This window comes from Nicotiana tomentosiformis, chromosome 3 (assembly GCF_000390325.3).
Source record: "Nicotiana tomentosiformis chromosome 3, ASM39032v3, whole genome shotgun sequence".
NCBI classification, from domain to species: Eukaryota; Viridiplantae; Streptophyta; class Magnoliopsida; order Solanales; family Solanaceae; genus Nicotiana; species Nicotiana tomentosiformis.
The window spans coordinates 122,220,398-122,243,024 of NC_090814.1; the positions used below are offsets into that span (position 1 = coordinate 122,220,398).

At 34.9% G+C, this 22,627-nt stretch overlaps 3 protein-coding genes across 3 annotated transcripts; all 3 read left to right on the forward strand.

Annotated features, from left to right (window-relative positions):
• The first annotated feature begins 1,559 nt into the window (after positions 1 to 1,559).
• Positions 1,560 to 2,525, forward strand: LOC104109644 (NAC transcription factor 29-like). The gene has a single exon (XM_009618997.2). The coding sequence runs from the start codon at positions 1,560 to 1,562 to the stop codon at positions 2,523 to 2,525; it is 966 nt and encodes a 321-aa protein (XP_009617292.2).
• An 11,694-nt stretch (positions 2,526 to 14,219) lies between these two features.
• Positions 14,220 to 15,185, forward strand: LOC138908430 (protein ATAF2-like). Its single transcript, XM_070199097.1, has one exon. It carries the CDS (start codon positions 14,220 to 14,222, stop codon positions 15,183 to 15,185), a length of 966 nt encoding a protein of 321 aa, XP_070055198.1.
• A 5,846-nt stretch (positions 15,186 to 21,031) lies between these two features.
• On the forward strand, positions 21,032 to 21,592 carry LOC138908431 (uncharacterized). Its single transcript, XM_070199098.1, has one exon. The coding sequence runs from the start codon at positions 21,032 to 21,034 to the stop codon at positions 21,590 to 21,592; it is 561 nt and encodes a 186-aa protein (XP_070055199.1).
• The last annotated feature ends 1,035 nt before the right edge of the window (positions 21,593 to 22,627 follow it).

Below are 22,627 nucleotides of genomic sequence, written 5' to 3' on the forward strand. Positions count from 1 at the left end.
AACATATATAAATGTTGTAGCTATATATGTAATATAGGAGTCCAAAAATATAAATACTCATCTACAAATTATAAATAGGGAAATACCGCATATGTATAGGAAAATACTGCATTGCAGTAGGGCTGAGTTTCTTTCTTTATTGAATAATTAGATAAATAGGATCAATAATTATTATCTTAAAAAGTATACTTTTTTCTTAAACTTTTCTTTTATAGTACTAAGCCAAACATAAAATTTATATACTTCCTTAAAAAATTGTACTCATTAAGACAGAATACACGCGCAACGCACGTACCTAAAGACTAGTATTCCTAAAATCAAGAATAGGTTGTATATTCCAGATTTGTGATTTTGATTTTATCCGAAGACAATTCTTATGCTTTATATGGAGAAGGTTTAATTTAGTCTTCACAATTTCGTTTTTAAATATTTCACCTATTTCTTATAGTTTTTTTAAAAAATATTTCTTTTAGGTTAGAGTTCTTTATGAAGAAGATTTAGACTTGTCACACACTTTTTAATTAAAATATTTTTAATTCAGTTATTTCTTTTATTGGGTGGAGTTCTTTATGGAGAAGGTTTAGTCTCTTCACAGATGTTTTAAATTATTCCTAATTCAATGATCTATTATTAATTGGTTCGAGTTCTTTAATTATGAAGAATGTTTATTAGCCTCTTCCTAAACTTTTTTAATCATCGCAATTCAATGATTTTTTATTGGTTAGAGTTAAGTTACTTTCAAGAAAAAGCTGTTAATTTAGAAATTTCCTGTTCCACGCATTAATTGAATTTAGTTAATGTAAAAACTTTGTAAATGAAAAAGAGGGAAGTATAAATTACCTTCGCATTTTCTTCAGGTAAAATACTGTTAAATAGAAATTTCCTATTGAATGAATGGAGCTAGAAAAATTAAATAAATTATAAATGAAGAAAAAAATAAAGGAAACTATTATCTTTTCAGTTTCTTCTGTTAAAACCACATGTTAATTAGTCAATTAAAATGTGAAAAAACTTAGGAGTGGTTTTAAGGAAAGAAAGCAACTTGAGCATCAAGGATCGATAACCTTCGATCCCAAGAACAGTTAATTTTAAATTTTCTATTCAACGAATGAAATTAGCTACTAAAATAAATAAAACGAAAAGGTAAGGAGACTATTTATCATATTCTTATCTTAAAATATCGAGTATTAAGTTAGTTCTTGTTTTTCTTTTTATAAATTGCCCGTAAAGTTAGATCAAGAGTAAATAATTTAGGAAATATAAAATTCAGGGAAAGAAAGTAGCTTGAGTCCCAAGCTCGCGTAACCTTCCCCCACATATCAACACTTTTTTCCCTCTGTAGTAAATTTATTTCAAATTTTCTCTGTTGGAATTAACCTGATCAGATATAAATAGCCCACTAAGCATTCACGTTAGTTAGCTTCCAAGCCATTCGTTTAGGGTTTACTTTCATTGTTCTTGTCTTCGAACTTCGAGAGAAACAGTAGTTCTTCTCTTTGGGTTTTGCGGTAGTTACTTGTCTCACTCTTGGGTTGATTCTCCAGACACAAGAAAAAGCCATGTCGACGCTACCAGCTGCACGCCGGCGTATTATGGGTGTTCGGTTTCACCCAACTGATGCAGAGTTGATCAACTTTCTGAAAAGATTTCTAAAGGGCGAGACTTTGTCGAGTGAATACCCTTTCCAACATGCGGATATTTATGGAGATCGGCCACCATGGGAGATATTTGGAGCTGATTCTAATTCTGAAGAGAAAGTTCGCTATTTTTTTACTCGGTTGAAGAAGCAGAAGAGCGAGCATACAAGGGTTCGTCGAACTTGCGCCAACGGGACATGGAAAGGCCAAACAGGTATTGTTCCTATCACGAATGGTAAGGGAACTGTGGTGGGGTTTAGAAGAAATTTCAAGTTTCATTGTAGAAGTAAACAACGAGAGCATAACAAAATTTGGCTAGAGTATTTCGTCGGGGATGATTTCTTTAGAGAAAATAATATTCCTAAGGAGGATATTGTTGTGTGCCGAATCAAGAAGAATAAAAGAGAGAAAATAGTGAGGGATGATGCAGTTTCTATGGATGAACAAGAGCTCGCTCAAATAATCAAAGCTATGTTGCATGGACCTGATGATGACTACTGCACATTGCAACCGGCGACAGTTTGTCAAGGGAACGAGACTCACAATGAGTTCATTGAAAATACAATGTTGCATGCAGAATATGCGCCAGATGATTATTTGAGTGGACTGAATTACCAGAATAGCCAATTGTTGATTAATAGTGATGAAGGAAATCAAGTTACCATATGGGGGAACCAAAATAATATGATGGCCATGCTTACAGAGGATGCAACTACAAATTTGACTACCTTGGAACAAGAAGCATATGATCAACTTTTGACTGCTGAGATTGAGCAAGGCCACGGAGCTGATCATCAGACAAATAACAGCGAATTCTGGGAAGCGATGAATGGAATATTGGAAGGCGTTAATATTGATGTTCCTTATGATTGGTTGCATGATCTCTGAAATCACTTCTACCTGCAGATGATTGGTCGCGCAACTTCTAGTAGATAGGAGACGTGAAAAAAGTTAGCATTTGAAGAGAAACTCGTGCATGTTGAAATCATTCTCTTTTGTGATGATAATATTTTCTGTTTATTTTTTTCAATTCCCAATAGCGAGTTCAGAAACGTACTCTTTGGTATGTACATTGTTGGTGCATTTCTTGTAGGAAAAGCAAAAAACTTAGTAAAAGAAATACAACTTGTGATTGTGTCTTCTTTTTTTGTCATAGATTCTTATCTATTGTAAAAGACTGCAGTCGTCAATACTAACTATATTTGGAAGGAAGTGGATGTTTAGGTTTTTCCCAAAAGAAATTATTTTCTCCTCATAAATAAAGGTTAAAGCAGAGAAAGAGACAGTTAACATATGCATCAATTCTATTGCATGAATTATACAGCAGTAGAATACTTCATCTTTTTCCTTCTCATTGTTCCGTTTTCCTCCCAATATAAGTGGAGTAATATGTTCCATCACGGCTGTACATGTGCAATTCAAAATCTTAATCAAAACTAGCAAGCAGATTGTGTTATCGAACTTATGTGTGGTGTTAGCACAAACAATAAGTAATTTAATTCCTTCTCTATGGAAATTGGAGAGTTCCAATTCTTGGTTTAGAGGTAATAGAAAGGATAATATTTCCATTATTGTGGTAGCAAAAGAATGGATTTAGTTGCCTAAATAGCTTACAAAGCTATATGGAAAAAGGTTGAATAGGTACAATTTCAGCTCCTATTTTCCTTCTTCGTGGCCCTAACTGCTTCACATAATTCTCTCTAAAGCAAGTATGACTAATCTCATGGATATCAAAACTTAAAAGCGTCTTCTTTCCCTTGTTACCCATTTTATCGCGGGTTGTACATTGAGGGTAGAAACATATACCTCAAAGTTGTTCATATAAAGTTACTCAAGCTCCAAAAGAAAATAGTAAAAAAAAAAGAAAAAAAAAGGGAGAGAATAATATGTGTATATATAAATATGGAGTCTTGAGAAGATTAGAGAGGTACTTTAAGGTGGTTCTATGTTGTTAACTAGATGCCAATAAGGGCGATGTGTTTTAAAAAGAAGCAAAGTGCAAAAAGAAAGACAAATGTGAGTAGTGTTCAAGGAGAGTGTAGTCACTTGTATCCCAAATGCTTATCCTACCCTTCCCTAAACCTACATTACAAGCTAAAAAAGTCCTTGTGGGATCTCCAAACGAATGTTCTTGAATAGGCGGCGAATTAAAATAAGGGCAAGTTTATGGCATGATATTTTGTAACGCTTGAAAGTGTTGAGAGTGAGTGTCTTTGTGCATTTGTCCCTTGTGTTGTTATTGTAAATATGGTGATTTTGGGACTTTCTTTCTTGTGAGGGCATATGAATTAGGATGGATTGGTGATATTGATGTATCCCGAAATGAGTAAATTGAGCATATGTAGTAGACTAGTGCTTTTGAGTCACTTCTTGAGATTTTTTGTTGTCACTTGATTATTTTGAAACTCCTTTGCATTTCTTAAAGTTGATTTTGAATGAGGGAGTTGTTTGGTTGAGATTCACATGCTTGAGCCTAATTATTAGTACCAACAAAATCCATAAGTATGGTGCTTAATTAGAGAATGTGATTTGTTTAGGATAGCATTGCCATTTATGCTTTAAATGGTAGAACCTCACTGAATTGTTGGTTTTGATTTGCTTTAGGACAAGCAAAAGCTTTAAGTTGGGGGTGTTGATGAGGGGTGATTTTACCACTCATTCCAATCTCTTTTCTTTAGATTTTGCGTCCTTTAATTATAATGTGAGGTTGTTTATGGTGTGTATTGCTATATTTTCAAGTAAATGATGCCACGAAGAGACTTGAATTCAAGTGAAGCGGAATTGAGCAAAATCGAGTACAAAAGTGCAAAATCCTTCAGTGATTCCACATCTTCGGAACACTGTCCGCATATGCGACCTCGCATCTGCGAGCTGGAAGGACGCATCTGCGGAGTTAAGCTTCACTAGGACCGCATCTGCGGAGTCGCTGGTGCGATAATTTTGTCCGCATCTGCGGAGAAATGGAATTCTATATGGGCTCGCACCTGCGATGGTTTATCCGCATCTGCGGAGTCGCACTTGCGCCACGATGTCCGCATCTGCGGAGTAGGCAAAATCCCCTGAGTTCACGCATCTGCGATTGAAGGCCCGCATTTGCGGAGCTGCACCTGCGAGGATCTTTCCGCAGGTGCGGTCAACGGGTTTCTGACCTGGGCAGTATTGACATTTCACATTTTCTCAACTCCAAACCCACAAATACATGATCTAATCATATCTTGAAACATCTTTGGCTTATTTTAAGTCCATATACTATAGAGAACAAGTTTTGGGAGTTAGGGTTCTTGCACACACACTTGGGCCTTGAAGAATTGAAGCTTTTGGTTGAGAATTTCTTACTCCTTTATGCTCATTTCTCCATTTCCTTGCTTTGTATTGTATATCTCAGTGTGTAGTATTTATTTTCAATACTTAAATCTTGTTTATGGAAATATTCATATTTAAAGTGTGGATTAAATACCTTGTTGTGCTTATGTATTAAACGATTTTTATTTATTATGAAGCGAGCTGTTATTTCTTTAATTATTCTTGTTCTTAAATGTTTCCAAAGGGATTAGCTAACCCTAGGATTCGCCCATTCACTTCGGATTGATTTTAGAAAAAATAATTCGGGGTTGGGAAAGATTAATTAACAAGAACTTGAGACGTTAACCCTCACTTTATAGATTCTACCTAGGGATAGGAATGAACTACTTGTAGCCATATTCGGGTGTGCTTAATATCTTAATTGTTTTAGGGATAACTCAATTAGGAAGTCTTGTTAGTTTTCGAGAGAAGTTAATATAGAATTATTATCTGAGGCTAATAAATAATAAACTCGCTCATATTTATAAAATTATAAAATATATTGGATCGTTACTTGAGTGTAATTCCCGATGTATCCATGCCTGTAGCCATTGATCATTTTACTTGCTTTCTAGGTTAGTTTACATTTTCGCATTTAGCTATAATATTTTCTCAACCACCATTCTAAGTGTTTGGCATTGCATAATAAGTGATAATTTTCCTACATTCCTAATCGCCTACATATTGTTCTCTGTGGGATTTGACCCCGACTCATAGTTAGGTAAATTATATTGCATGCGACCGTGTCCATTTACTTTTTAGTAGTGGATTTGGACGTCATCAGCAGTATAATAGATGTATCTCTGGTTCGTGCCGTTCGACTCTTGGCAGTGCATACAGTATTTTGGATCGGGCCGTACGACCTTGGCATAAATCGTATATGATAATACTCAGAGCCTGATTACACTTGATATTATGTTATGGCTTGAGAGGTTATAATTTATTTAATGTCCGAAATTAATTTGGAACTAGTATATGTTAGATAGAGATTTTGGAATTTACTATCAGTTAAATGATCATTTATTCATTGCTTGCCATTGTGTTATTTTTATTATTCACATATTTCATGCCTATTTAGAATTTTTATATTTTATTATTGGCCCATACTAAGTGTCAATGTCAACCCCTCGTCACTACTTCTTCGAGGTTAGACTGAATATTTACTGGGTACATATTGTTTATGTTCTCATGCTACACTTCTGCAATAAACATGCAGGATCTGAGGCAGGTGCATCTGGCAGTCACCCAGGCGTGCACCCACGTTACCCCGAGGCTTAGTGGTGAGCTGCTCTCTGAGGCCGTTCTGCATCACCCACATTATCTCTTTGTATTTACTTTCTATCTACTCTATTTCAAACAGTAGCTTAGTGTTTTATATATTCTACTAGTTTCTCATACACTTGTGACACCAGGTCTTGGAAACATGCTAGGAGACTTTGTGTCTTTTGAGCATTTATTTCACTACATTCGCTCTTTCATTAGTTGTCGCTTTACTTTATTAAATTTTTCACTTCTCACTTATTTAATAAATAAATATCAACTATTTTGAAATTATTAAAAAGAATAAATACACGGCTAATTCACCGTCGGCTTGCCTAGCGGCGACGTTGGGCACCATCACAACCTATAAGAGAAATTGGGTCGTGACAAACACTGTTCAAAATCCGAAAAATATTCCAGCATAATATGCTGGAGTTCGAATTTTTTACATGTGAGCATCCAGCATAACATGCTGAAATTTCATAATGTGCTCGAGTTCTAACATAATATGCTGGAAGTTCATACACTGGTATTCCAATCTCCAATATATTATGCTGAAACTTTCCGTGTGCTAGAGTTCCAACATAATATGATGAAAGTTCATACACAGGTGCTCCAATCTCCAGTATATTATGCTGGAACTTTTCGTGTTGCAGCAAATACCGAATAACTTTATCCATCAAAAGAAATTAGAAAAAACCACCTAACTCTGCTAAGATATGTACCAAATAAATCTGATAACTCTGCATTCATAAATCCCTTATAAATTGGACATACCTTTTTCTGCTTTGGGAAGATCAACAACAACAAACCACCCAATATTATCCCACGGGTGAAAGTCTGGAGAGGTAGTATATACGTAGATCTTACCCCTGCTTTGTGAAGGTAGAGAGACAGTTTTTGATATACCTTCCGCTTAGGAAAGCAAAGTTGCAGCAGCGATGGAAAAAAAAATAAGAAACACCAGATCGTAACAAATAAATGGCTATGGAAAATAAAGGAAACACTAGATCCTAAGAGCATTCACAGTCAAGGTAACTGCTCCACGTTATCAGAAATCTCAACAGCTACATGGTTTTCTTCGATTTAAGTTTATGCAATACCAAAAACAAACTGACAACTCTAGTCCCAGTTTTGTTGGACGTCCCCAAAGGCACAACTGACAACTCTAGTCACAAAATATATTTTACAATATCTAGTAATTTGTAATTCTCATTTCAAGTTCTTATCAGCAAAGTTCCTAAATTCACCACACATCAAGTGGGGAGGAGAAAAAAATTGGAAATTCTGCGAGCTTAAACGCTTATGCAGAACCTAGAAATAGCTAGCAAGTACTACTGCACCAAGAAAATCTAATAACATCCGGCCCTCACCACGTTTTCTTTCAACTAAAAGACCAACTATGCATGTCTAGTATATTATGCTCAAGCCCGAATGACCCGTCTAAGGTTGGATTGGTTATTGACCCGTTCAAAGTTGGGTTGGTTATTGAATTCGCCCATTTATTGAACTCAATCCATCTTGACTCAATTCTTCTCGACCCATTTAAAATTGGGTTGATTTTTATTCAATCTTGACCCAGCTCATCTTAGCTCAAATAACTTTTGGACGCGTAAAATACTCACCCTCTTTTGACCTACCCAAAATCAACCCAACCCGCCCATTTGATACCCCTACATGTAATGTTGGGCTTGAAATGAAAGTGCCTTCTTGATTTTCCAATTGGACACCCACACAAATTAACCCATGGGCCTAGAAGGAAGGGCCCCCATGATCTTCCAATAAGAAGAGGAGGCCATAATAAGAAGAAAGAGAATGATATCTATACTATATTAAAAGGCGAAGACAAATTATAATATATTCAATCATGCCAGTTTTTCCATCACCTATTTAGGATGCCCTTTGTATGTGGGAAGACGGAGGATATCTCACTTCATTGATATGATTGCAAATTTTTTGAGGAAGATAACAGGTTGGTAGGGTAAGTTTCTATATATTGGTGGTAGAGCAACTCTTATCAAGCATGAAAAAATGTCTCAACCTATCTACTTGCTTTCTGCCATAGAACCGCGTAAAACTATTTTTAAGCAATTCAAAAGTTATATAGCCAAATTTTTCTCGGGGTCTATAGATGGGAAAACAAAAATATCACTCGAGTTCTTGGGATAATTTGTGCTATCCAGTAGAGGAAGGAGGCTTGGGTTTCAGGAGGTTGGTTGATGTTAGTAATAGTTTAACTATGAAAAGGTGGTGGCGATTTAGAACTTGCAAGACATTGTGGTCTAACTTCTTTCAAGCTAAATATTGCAGCAACTCTCACCCTGTTTACTACAATGTTAAATCAAATCATTCTCTCACTTGGAATAATTTGATAAAGATCATAGAGAAGATGGAAGAGCTACTACTATGGAGGATCAACTCAGGCAATAGTAGTTTATGGTGGGACAATTGGTCAGAATTGGGTGTTATTGCTCAGATTATCCATTTGCAGGAACCTCCATGCAATCAAGCTGTTAGCGATGTTATCGTTAATAATAAGTGGAATATATCTAATTTACATCTTCCTGAATTATTGTTCGAACAGATATTATCAATTCCCATTGGTAACTATAACTCTGTTGATCTCCCTGTGTGGATGCCAAATAGTTGTGGTAGCTTTACTACTTCATCGGTTTGGAATTGTATTAGGTAGAGAAAGGATATAGCTATTTTTTCAAAAGCATTTGGAATAAATATTTGCCTTTTAAAATGTCTTTTTTGGTTCATAGAATCTTAAAAGATAAATTGCCTTTTGATGACACTATTATGAGAGTTGGTCATACTTTTGTATCCAAATGCTTTTGTTGTCTTGACTCTCAAAATGAAACACATCATCGTACTTTTATTGGTGGCAAGGTGGTATCTCACCTATGGAAATATTTTGGAGGTTGTTGCTCCCAAACGCACAAGCGAGTATACTTGGTCGACAAGTAATATTGGATTGTAAGTCCAGATATCGTACCCACATGGACTTGTGATTAACTATCAACTAAATTAAACCTAAACAATTAATCTATTCAAGCGATTCCTAAAGTATGAATATTTAACTACATCTAATCTAGAGTAGCAAACTAAGAAATTAAAGAAACAAGTTGGTGAAATTTTAGACACGAATTCAATGAGAGACGATATTCTAGAGTTATGGGTTGGCTAACAATCACATTGAGTTTTCCACTTAAATTGTCTAATTAATTTATCTAATTTATTGATTGACAGGGTTAATATTACTCGTAGACTTCTCCCGAAGTACTACTCGTCTATTCAAGCTAACCTAACGCCTATATTCCTATGGAATTAAAATTAACAAGAACGTATTAATAATTCCTGTATAGTAACCAAGCAAGGCGATTAGGTATATTCCTATCCTAACCGCAAATCCGTTCCCGATGCTCGAGTTCAAGATCTCGCTCAACTCAATCTTATATGCAATCTAAAATTCCCTCTCCCGAGTTCAATTCTAGATTCGTAGATAGTATTTAATTGGTGATCAAGCAATCAAATAATTAAGTTCAAGATTGAATAAATAAACCAATATGATAAAATAATAAGAACAATTCAAGGTTCAAACTACAACATTCATGTAGCACCCAAAACTCTAGAACTAATAAACTATGAGATTAAAGGAAGAGAAGAGAAGAAAAACTAGTTAGAAGCCTCCTCCAAGCGTGGTGTGTGTTCCTCCACGTGAATTCTCCTTCAAATTATGTTAGATCCCCTCCAAATTAGGTTTAGAACCCCATTTATACGAGTTAAAATCATGTAGGGCCGAAATAACCTTATCCCGAGCATAATAGGAAAATCACGCAATCTCAACTTCCAGACCAGCGCCTAGCACTGGCCGTGGCGCTGGAGGCAGTGAACGTTTTTCAATTTCAAATTCTTTGTACGTTAGAAACCTTGCTTATTTCTCTTTTTCTTGTCTTTCACTTGGGGACAAACACCAAAGGGTGTTCCCCTCTTTTCTTTCCTTTTTATATTCATTTATTTTCCTTTCTTTTCCTTCAACGTTTTATACAGTTTTGCTCCAAATTTCTTCATCTTCACACCGTTTCATTCCTATACAGTTAAAATATAATATTAAATATAAACTAATATAATTAATACTCAAAATATGATTAAAAGTACTATAATGTGAGGCAATAATGGTTAAATATATGCATATCATGCCGAACATCAGAGGTCCTTTGAGGATAAGATGGAATATTAATGATATTCCTATTGTTACAATGATACAGAGATGGTGGGTTCTTAAACCTAAGAATAGAGTTCATCAAACTATCTTGCAAGTTACTCCTGTGGTTATATTTTGGGAGATCTGGAAGGCAAGATGTGCCGTGAAATTTGGAGGTAAAAGGGTCTATGTGAAAGGAATTATTTACCAAATTCTAACTCATCTCAAATGGATTCTTGCTAAGACAGAGTGGTAGAGAATGGGATACCAACTCAGAAAGTATTTGTCATCAGATAGTTAATCTTGTTCCTAGGATTGTTTGCATTCCTATTATATGGGAAAACCTCCTGACTCTTGGATCATGATTAATACAGATGGTAGTAAGAATGGTGAAGGATTTGCGGGCATTGGTGGTATTTGTAGGGATCACACATGAAGATGTATCTTTGCTTTTGCTCAGGCAGTTGGAAGGGCTAGCAGTAACATGGCTGAAGCGAAGGTTGCTCTTGCTGGCATCAAATTGTGTAGTCATTATAACATGTGTAATATTATTCTGGAATGCGACTCGTTGTTGGTCATAGACATGATTAAGGGCAAATCCACGGTACCTTGGTAGATGATGGACACGATCAAGAATAACCAAAATCTTATTATTCGGATAAATTGTGAAGTACAACATTGTTATAGAGAAGCTAATTAGGTCGCGAATGCACTTGCCAAGCGGGGAATTGACAACGATGCATTGAGTATCACTTCATCTCAAGATTTACCAGTCTCAGCAAAAGGGCCTTATAGGTTAGTTTCATCCAAATGGTTTCTTTTAGGCATAAGCAAAAGAAGAATATATTTTTGTAAATTCATAAGTGTATCTGGCACTGGGAATTGGAGCTTATTTGTATTTTTTATATAGGGATCTAGCTGGAAAGAAGGAGCTTGTACATCTAGTTTTCCCTTGATGCTTTAGTTTCTAAGGTAGAATCTGATAGCTGGAGATATTTAGTAACTCCAGTGACGTATGGTGCCCCTCTTTTGTATATTTTGCTAGTTTAATGAAAGGGAATGCCAACTTATGACATATTTAAATAAATAAATAATAAAAAAAAGTACGAAAACCCTTAGTGAAATACCATCCGCCTTTTTTACCCTTTAAAATTTTATTTTATATCGGACAAAATAGTCATTTAATTCGTTTTCCTAATATCTAGGACTTGAAAATCAATTATATTATGTGTATTAAATCCTTACTTATTTGAACTAGATATAAAATACTAAAATTTAGGACTTCAAAATTTATTATACTTTTACCTTATATAAATTATTAAAACGAAAGAAAAAAACGAACATAAAACGTTTTTCTCCCCTATCCTTTCGTTAACAAGAGATACACTACCTATCATAGTTTTAATTCTATTATCGATGAAATACTACTACAAATGAAGTTATGCTTACCTAGACTAAAAATTTAGAACTTAGAACTGTCTTTTGAATATTTTCTTTAATATTTACAGAAGAACCATGAAGTATTTATAGTATTTAATTAGTAAAATGCTTACGAGACTTTAACTACTATGAGTGCTATGAAAATGTAATGTCCTACTCATATTTGTCTCTTCTTAATTTTCACAACAACGAATGATAAAGAAAAGAATGTTTAATTTCTATAAAAAAAGAAAGTTGAGACCACATCTATATCTATATATCTATCTATCTATATTAAAGTACGAATACCCTTAGCGAAATATCATTCGCCATTTTTACCCTTTAAAATTAGATTTCACACTAAACAAAATAGTCATTAAATTATTCTCATAATTTTTAAGTCTTTGAAATATATCTATCTATCTATATTAAAGTACGAATACGCTTAGCGAAATATCATTCGCCATTTTTACCCTTTAAAATTAGATTTTACACTAAATAAAATAGTCATTAAATTATTCTCATAATTTTTAAGACTTTGAAATAAATTAAGTTTTATTTATTAAACTCTTCCTTATTTGAACTATGTACGAAATTCTAATATTTAAAAAAGATTTATCACTTCAATTCAAATAAATACATAAAATTGAATGCAAATGTCGAGTCAACACATAAATCTAACAACAACGAAAATATCTCAACTTTTACCTTACATATCTACAACCATTTTCATTGAAATGAAGGAATAATCATTAAATAATACTCAGTACTTGTATAATTAAATAAGGAAACATATATAAATGTTGTAGCTATATATGTAATATAGGAGTCCAAAAATATAAATACTCATCTACAAATTATAAATAGGGAAATACCGCATATGTATAGGAAAATACTGCATTGCAGTAGGGCTGAGTTTCTTTCTTTATTGAATAATTAGATAAATAGGATCAATAATTATTATCTTAAAAAGTATACTTTTTTCTTAAACTTTTCTTTTATAGTACTAAGCCAAACATAAAATTTATATACTTCCTTAAAAAATTGTACTCATTAAGACAGAATACACGCGCAACGCGCGTACCTAAAGACTAGTATTCCTAAAATCAAGAATAGGTTGTATATTCCAAATTTGTGATTTTGATTTTATCCGAAGACAATTCTTATGCTTTATATGGAGAAGGTTTAATTTAGTTTTCACAATTTCGTTTTTAAATATTTCACCTATTTCTTATAGTTTTTTTTTCAAAATATTTCTTTTAGGTTAGAGTTCTTTATGAAGAAGATTTAGACTTGTCACACACTTTTTAATTAAAATATTTTTAATTCAGTTATTTCTTTTATTGGGTGGAGTTCTTTATGGAGAAGGTTTAGTCTCTTCACAGATGTTTTAAATTATTCCTAATTCAATGATCTATTATAAATTGGTTCGAGTTCTTTAATTATGAAGAATGTTTATTAGCCTCTTCCTAAACTTTTTTAATCATCGCAATTCAATGATTTTTTATTGGTTAGAGTTAAGTTACTTTCAAGAAAAAGCTGTTAATTTAGAAATTTCCTGTTCCACGCATTAATTGAATTTAGTTAATGTAAAAACTTTGTAAATGAAAAAGAGGGAAGTATAAATTACCTTCGCATTTTCTTCAGGTAAAATACTGTTAACTAGAAATTTCCTATTGAATGAATGGAGCTAGAAAAATTAAATAAATTATAAATGAAGAAAAAAATAAAGGAAACTATTATCTTTTCAGTTTCTTCTGTTAAAATCACATGTTAATTAGTCAATTAAAATGTGAAAAAACATAGGAGTGGTTTTAAGGAAAGAAAGCAACTTGAGCCTCAAGGATCGATAACCTTCGATCCCAAGAACAGTTAATTTTAAATTTTCTATTCAACGAATGAAATTAGCTACTAAAATAAATAAAACGAAAAGGTAAGGAGACTATTTATCATATTCTTATCTTAAAACATCGAGTATTAAGTTAGTTCTTGTTTTTCTTTTTATAAATTGCCCGTAAAGTTAGATCAAGAGTAAATAATTTAGGAAATATAAAATTCAGGGAAAGAAAGTAGCTTGAGTCCCAAGCTCGCGTAACCTTCCCCCACATATCAACACTTTTTTCCCTCTGTAGTAAATTTATTTCCTAAATTTTCTCTGTTGGAATTAACCTGATCAGATATAAATAGCCCACTAAGCATTCACGTTAGTTAGCTTCCAAGCCATTCGTTTAGGGTTTACTTTCATTGTTCTTGTCTTCGAACTTCGAGAGAAACAATAGTTCTTCTCTTTGGGTTTTGCGGTAGTTACTTGTCTCACTCTTGGGTTGATTCTCCATACACAAGAAAAAGCCATGTCGATGCTACCAGCTGCACGCCGGCGTATTATGGGTGTTCGGTTTCACCCAACTGATGCAGAGTTGATCAACTTTCTGAAAAGATTTCTAAAGGGCGAGACTTTGTCGAGTGAATACCCTTTCCAACATGCGGATATTTATGGAGATCGGCCACCATGGGAGATATTTGGAGCTGATTCTAATTCTGAAGAGAAAGTTCGCTATTTTTTTACTCGGTTGAAGAAGCAGAAGAGCGAGCATACAAGGGTTCATCGAACTTGCGCCAACGGGACATGGAAATGCCAAACAGGTATTGTTCCTATCACGAATGGTAAGGGAACTGTGGTGGGGTTTAGAAGAAATTTCAAGTTTCATTGTAGAAGTAAACAACGAGAGCATAACAAAATTTGGCTAGAGTATTTCGTCGGGGATGATTTCTTTAGAGAAAATAATATTCCTAAGGAGAATATTGTTGTGTGCCGAATCAAGAAGAATATAAGAGAGAAAATAGTGAGGGATGATGCAGTTTCTATGGATGAACAAGAGCTCGCTCAAATAATCAAAGCTATGTTGCATGGACCTGATGATGACTACTGCACATTGCAACCGGCGACAGTTTGTCAAGGGAACGAGACTCACAATGAGTTCATTGAAAATACAATGTTGCATGCAGAATATGCGCCAGATGATTATTTGAGTGGACTGAATTACCAGAATAGCCAATTGTTGATTAATAGTGATGAAGGAAATCAAGTTACCATATGGGGGAACCAAAATAATATGATGGCCATGCTTACAGAGGATGCAACTACAAATTTGACTACCTTGGAACAAGAAGCATATGATCAACTTTTGACTGCTGAGATTGAGCAAGGCCACGGAGCTGATCATCAGACAAATAACAGCGAATTCTGGGAAGCGATGAATGGAATATTGGAAGGCGTTAATATTGATGTTCCTTATGATTGGTTGCATGATCTCTGAAATCACTTCTACCTGCAGATGATTGGTCGCGCAACTTCTAGTAGATAGGAGACGTGAAAAAAGTTAGCATTTGAAGAGAAACTCGTGCATGTTGAAATCATTCTCTTTTGTGATGATAATATTTTCTGTTTATTTTTTTCAATTCCCAATAGCGAGTTCAGAAACGTACTCTTTGGTATGTACATTGTTGGTGCATTTCTTGTAGGAAAAGCAAAAAACTTAGTAAAAGAAATACAACTTGTGATTGTGTCTTCTTTTTTTGTCATAGATTCTTATCTATTGTAAAAGACTGCAGTCGTCAATACTAACTATATTTGGAAGGAAGTGGATGTTTAGGTTTTTCCCAAAAGAAATTATTTTCTCCTCATAAATAAAGGTTAAAGCAGAGAAAGAGACAGTTAACATATGCATCAATTCTATTGCATGAATTATACAGCAGTAGAATACTTCATCTTTTTCCTTCTCATTGTTCCGTTTTCCTCCCAATATAAGTGGAGTAATATGTTCCATCACGGCTGTACATGTGCAATTCAAAATCTTAATCAAAACTAGCAAGCAGATTGTGTTATCGAACTTATGTGTGGTGTTAGCACAAACAATAAGTAATTTAATTCCTTCTCTATGGAAATTGGAGAGTTCCAATTCTTGGTTTAGAGGTAATAGAAAGGATAATATTTCCATTATTGTGGTAGCAAAAGAATGGATTTAGTTGCCTAAATAGCTTACAAAGCTATATGGAAAAAGGTTGAATAGGTACAATTCCAGCTCCTATTTTCCTTCTTCGTGGCCCTAACTGCTTCACATAGTTCTCTCTAAAGCAAGTATGACTAATCTCATGGATATCAAAACTTAAAAGCGTCTTCTTTCCCTTGTTACCCATTTTATCGCGGGTTGTACATTGAGGGTAGAAACATATACCTCAAAGTTGTTCATATAAAGTTACTCAAGCTCCAAAAGAAAATAGTAAAAAAAAAAGAAAAAAAAAGGGAGAGAATAATATGTGTATATATAAATATGGAGTCTTGAGAAGATTAGAGAGGTACTTTAAGGTGGTTCTATGTTGTTAACTAGATGCCAATAAGGGCGATGTGTTTTAAAAAGAAGCAAAGTGCAAAAAGAAAGACAAATGTGAGTAGTGTTCAAGGAGGGTGTAGTCACTTGTATCCCAAATGCTTATCCTACCCTTCCCTAAACCTACATTACAAGCTAAAAAAGTCCTTGTGGGATCTCCAAACGAATGTTCTTGAATATGCGGCGAATTAAAATAAGGGCAAGTTTATGGCATGATATTTTGTAACGCTTGAAAGTGTTGAGAGTGAGTGTCTTTGTGCATTTGTCCCTTGTGTTGTTATTGTAAATATGGTGATTTTGGGACTTTCTTTCTTGTGAGGGCATATGAATTAGGATGGATTGGTGATATTGATGTATCCCGAAATGAGTAAATTGAGCATATGTAGTAGACTAGTGCTTTTGAGTCACTTCTTGAGATTTTTTGTTGTCACTTGATTATTTTGGAACTCCTTTGCATTTCTTAAAGTTGATTTTGAATGAGGGAGTTGTTTGGTTGAGATTCACATGCTTGAGCCTAATTATTAGTACCAACAAAATCCATAAGTATGGTGATTAATTAGAGAATATAATTTGTTTAGGATAGCATTGCCATTTATGCTTTAAATGGTAGAACCTCACTGAATTGTTGGTTTTGATTTGCTTTAGGACAAGCAAAAGCTTTAAGTTGGGGGTGTTGATGAGGGGTGATTTTACCACTCATTCCAATCTCTTTTCTTTAGATTTTGCGTCCTTTAATTATAATGTGAGGTTGTTTATGGTGTGTATTGCTATATTTTCAAGTAAATGATGCCACGAAGAGACTTGAATTCAAGTGAAGCGGAATTGAGCAAAATCGAGTACAAAAGTGCAAAATCCTTCAGTGATTCCACATCTTCGGAACACTGTCCGCATATGCGACCTCGCATCTGCGAGCTGGAAGGACGCATCTGCGGAGTTAAGCTTCACTAGGACCGCATCTGCGGAGTCGCTGGTGCGATAATTTTGTCCGCATCTGCGGAGAAATGGAATTCTATATGGGCTCGCACCTGCGATGGTTTATCCGCATCTGCGGAGTCGCACTTGCGCCACGATGTCCGCATCTGCGGAGTAAGCAAAATCCCCTGAGTTCACGCATCTGCGATTGAAGGCCCGCATTTGCGGAGCTGCACCTGCGAGGATCTTTCCGCAGGTGCGGTCAACGGGTTTCTGACCTGGGCAGTATTGACATTTCACATTTTCTCAACTCCAAACCCACAAATACATGATCTAATCATATCTTGAAACATCTTTGGCTTATTTTAAGTCCATATACTATAGAGAACAAGTTTTGGGAGTTAGGGTTCTTGCACACACACTTGGGCCTTGAAGAATTGAAGCTTTTGGTTGAGAATTTCTTACTCCTTTATGCTCATTTCTCCATTTCCTTGCTTTGTATTATATATCTCAGTGTGTAGTATTTATTTTCAATACTTAAATCTTGTTTATGGAAATATTCATATTTAAAGTGTGGATTAAATACCTTGTTGTGCTTATGTATTAAACGATTTTTATTTATTATGAAGCGAGCTGTTGTTTCTTTAATTATTCTTGTTCTTAAATGTTTCCAAAGGGATTAGCTAACCCTAGGACTCGCCCATTCACTTCGGATTGATTTTAGAAAAAATAATTCGGGGTTGGGAAAGATTAATTAACAAGAACTTGAGACGTTAACCCTCACTTTATAGATTCTACCTAGGGATAGGAATGAACTACTTGTAGCCATATTCGGGTGTGCTTAATATCTTAATTGTTTTAGGGATAACTCAATTAGGAAGTCTTGTTAGTTTTTGAGAGAAGCTAATATAGAATTATTATCTGAGGCTAATAAATAATAAACTCGCTCATATTTATAAAATTATAAAATATATTGGATCGTTACTTGAGTGTAATTCCCGATGCATCCATGCCTGTAGCCATTGATCATTTTACTGGCTTTCTAGGTTAGTTTACATTTTCGCATTTAGCTATAATATTTTCTCAACCACCATTCTAAGTGTTTGGCATTGCATAATAAGTGATAATTTTCCTACATTCCTAATCGCCTACATATTGTTCTCTGTGGGATTTGACCCCGACTCATAGTTAGGTAAATTATATTGCATGCGACCGTGTCCATTTACTTTTTAGTAGTGGATTTGGACGTCATCAGCAGTATAATAGATGTATCTCTGGTTCGTGCCGTTCGACTCTTGGCAGTGCATACAGTATTTTGGATCGGGCCGTACGACCTTGGCCTAAATCGTATATGATAATACTCGGAGCCCGATTACACTTGATATTATGTTATGGCTTGAGAGGTTATAATTTATTTAATGTCCGAAATTAATTTGGAACTAGTATGTGTTAGATAGAGATTTTGAAATTTACTATCAGTTAAATGATCATTTATTCATTGCTTGCCATTGTGTTATTTTTATTATTCACATATTCCATGCCTATTTACAATTTCTATATTTTATTATTGGCCCATACTAAGTGTCAATGTCAATCCCTCGTCACTACTTCTTCGAGGTTAGACTGGATATTTACTGGGTACATGTTGTTTATGTTCTCACGCTACACTTCTGCACTAAACGTGCAGGATCTGAGGCAGGTGCATCTGGCAGTCACCCAGGCGCGCACCCACGTTACCCCGAGGCTTAGTGGTGAGCTGCTCTCTGAGGCCGTTCTGTATCACCCACATTATCTCTTTGTATTTACTTTCTATCTACTCTATTTCAAACAGTTGCTTAGTGTTTTGTATATTCTACTAGTTTCTCATACACTTGTGACACCAGGCCTTGGAAACATGCTAGGATACTTTGTGTCTTTTGAGCATTTATTTCACTACATTCGCTCTTTCATTAGTTGTCGCTTTACTTTATTAAATTTTCCACTTCTCACTTATTTAATAAATAAATATCAACTATTTTGAAATTATTAAAAAGAATAAATACACGGCTAATTCACCGTTGGCTTACCTAGCGGCGACGTTGGGCACCATCACAACCTATAAGAGAAATTAGGTCGTGACAAACACTGTTCAAAATCCGAAAAATATTCCAGCATAATATGCTGGAGTTCGAATTTTTTACATGTGAGCATCCAGTATAACATGCTGAAATTTCATAATGTGCTCGAGTTCTAACATAATATGCTGGAAGTTCATACACTGGTGCTCCAATCTCCAGTATATTATGCTGAAACTTTCCGTGTGCTAGAGTTCCAATATAATATGATGAAAGTTCATACACAGGTGCTCCAATCTCCAGTATATTATGCTGGAACTTTTTGTGTTGCAGCAAATACCGAATAACTTTGTCCACCAAAAGAAATTAGAAAAAACCACCTAACTCTGCTAAGATATGTACCAAATAAATCTGATAACTCTGCATTCATAAATCCCTTATAAATTGGACATACCTTTTTCTGCTTTGGGAAGATCAACAACAACAAACCACCCAATATTATCCCACGGGTGAAAGTCTGGGGAGGTAGTATATACGTAGATCTTACCCCTGCTTTGTGAAGGTAGAGAGACAGTTTTTGATATACCTTCCGCTTAGGAAAGCAAAGTTGCAGCAGCGATGGAAAAAATAAATAAGAAACACCAGATCGTAACAAATAAATGGCTATGGAAAATAAAGGAAACACTACATCCTAAGAGCATTCACAGTCAAGGTAACTGCTCCACGTTATCAGAAATCTCAACAGCTATATGGTTTTCTTCGATTTAAGTTTATGCAACACCAAAAACAAACTGACAACTCTAGTCCCAATTTTGTTGGACGTCCCCAAAGGCACAACTGACAACTCTAGTCACAAAATATATTTTACAATATCTAGTAATTTGTAATTCTCATTTCAAGTTCTAATCAGCAAAGTTCCTAAATTCACCACATATCAAGTGGGGAGGAGAAAAAAATTGGAAATTCTACGAGCTTAAACGCTTATGCAGAACCTAGAAATAGCTAGCAAGTACTACTGCACCAAGAAAATCTAATAACATCCGGCCACCACCACGTTTTCTTTCAACTAAAAGACCAACTATACATGTCCAGTATATTATGCTCAAGCCCGAATGACCCGTCTAAGGTTGGGTTGGTTATTGACCCGTTCAAAGTTGGGTTGGTTATTGAATTCGCCCATTTATTGAACTCAATCCATCTTGACTCAATTCTTCTCGACCCATTTAAAATTGGGTTGATTTTTATTCAATCTTGACCCAGCTCATCTTAGCTCAAATAATTTTTGGACGCGTAAAATACTCACCCCATTTTGACCAACCCAAAATCAACCCAACCCGCCCATTTGACACCCCTACATGTAATGTTGGGCTTGAAATGAAAGTGCCTTCTTGATTTTCCAATTGGACACCCACACAAATTAACCCATGGGCCTAGAAGGAAGGGCCTCCATGATCTTCCAATAAGAAGAGGAGGCCATAATAAGAAGAAAGAGAATGATATCTATACTATATTAAAAGGCGAAGACAAATTATAATATATTCAATCATGCCAGTTTTTCCATCACCTATTTAGGATGCCCTTTGTATGTGGGAAGACGGAGGATATCTCACTTCATTGATACGATTGCAAATTTTTTGAGGAAGATAACAGGTTGGTAGGGTAAGTTGCTATATATTAGTGGTAGAGCAACTCTTATCAAGCATGAAAAAATGTCTCAACCTATCTACTTGCTTTCTGCCATAGAACCGCGTAAAACTATTTTTAAGCAATTCGAAAGTTATATAGCCAAATTTTTCTCGGGGTCTATAGATGGGAAAACAAAAATATCACTCGAGTTCTTGGGATAATTTGTGCTATCCAGTAGAGGAAGGAGGCTTGGGTTTCAGGAGGTTGGTTGATGTTAGTAATAGTTTAACTATGAAAAGGTGGTGGCGATTTAGAACTTGCAAGACGTTGTGGTCTAACTTCTTTCAAGCTAAATATTGCAGCAACTCTCACCCTGTTTACTACAATGTTAAACCAAATCATTCTCTCGCTTGGAATAATTTTATAAAGATCATAGAGAAGATGGAAGAGCTACTACTATGGAGGATCAACTCAGGCAATAGTAGTTTATGGTGGGACAATTGGTCAGAATTGGGTGTTATTGCTCAGATTATCCATTTGCAGGAACCTCCATGCAATCAAGCTGTTAGCGATGTTATCGTTAATAATAAGTGGAATATATCTAATTTACATCTTCCTGAATTATTGTTCGAACAGATATTGTCAATTTCCATTGGTAACTATAACTCTGTTGATCTCCCTGTGTGGATGCCAAATAGTTGTGGTAGCTTTACTACTTCATCGGCTTGGAATTGTATTAGGTAGAGAAAGGATATAGCTATTTTTTCAAAAGCATTTGGAATAAATATTTGCCTTTTAAAATGTCTTTTTTGGTTCATAGAATCTTAAAAGATAAATTGCCTTTTGATGACACTATTATGAGAGTTGGTCATACTTTTGTATCCAAAAGCTTTTGTTGTCTTGATTCTCAAAATGAAACACATCATCGTACTTTTATTGGTGGCAAGGTGGCATCTCACCTATGGAAATATTTTGGAGGTTGTTGCTCCCAAACGCACAAGCAAGTATACTTGGTCGACAATTAATATAGGATTGTAAGTCCAGATATCGTACCCACATGGACTTGTGATTAACTATCAACTAAATTAAACCCAAACAATTAATCTATTCAAGCGATTCCTAAAGTATGAATATTTAACTACATCTAATCTAGAGTAGCAAACTAAGAAATTAAAGAAACAAGTTGGCGAAATTTTAGACACGAATTCAATGAGAGACGATATTCTAGAGTTATGGGTTGGCTAACAATCACATTGAGTTTTCCACTTAAATTGTCTAATTAATTTATCTAATTTATTGATTGACAGGGTTAATATTACTCGTAGACTTCTCCCGAAGTACTACTCGTCTATTCAAGCTAACCTAACGCCTATATTCCTATGGAATTAGAATTAACAAGAACGTATTAATAATTCCTGTATGGTAACCAAGAAAGGCGATTTGGTATATTCCTATCCTAACCGCAAATCCGTTCCCGATGCTCGAGTTCAAGATTTCGCTCAACTCAATCTTATATGCAATCTAAAATTCCCTCTCCCGAGTTCAATTCTAGATTCGTAGATAGTATTTAATTGGTGATCAAGCAATCAAATAATTAAGTTCAAGATTGAATAAATAAACCAATATGATAAAATAATAAGAACAATTCAAGGTTCAAACTACAACGTTCATGTAGCACCCAAAACTCTAGAACTAATAAACTATGAGATTAAAGGAAGAGAAGAGAAGAAAAACTAGTTAGAAGCCTCCTCCAATCGTGGTGTGTGTTCCTCCACGTGA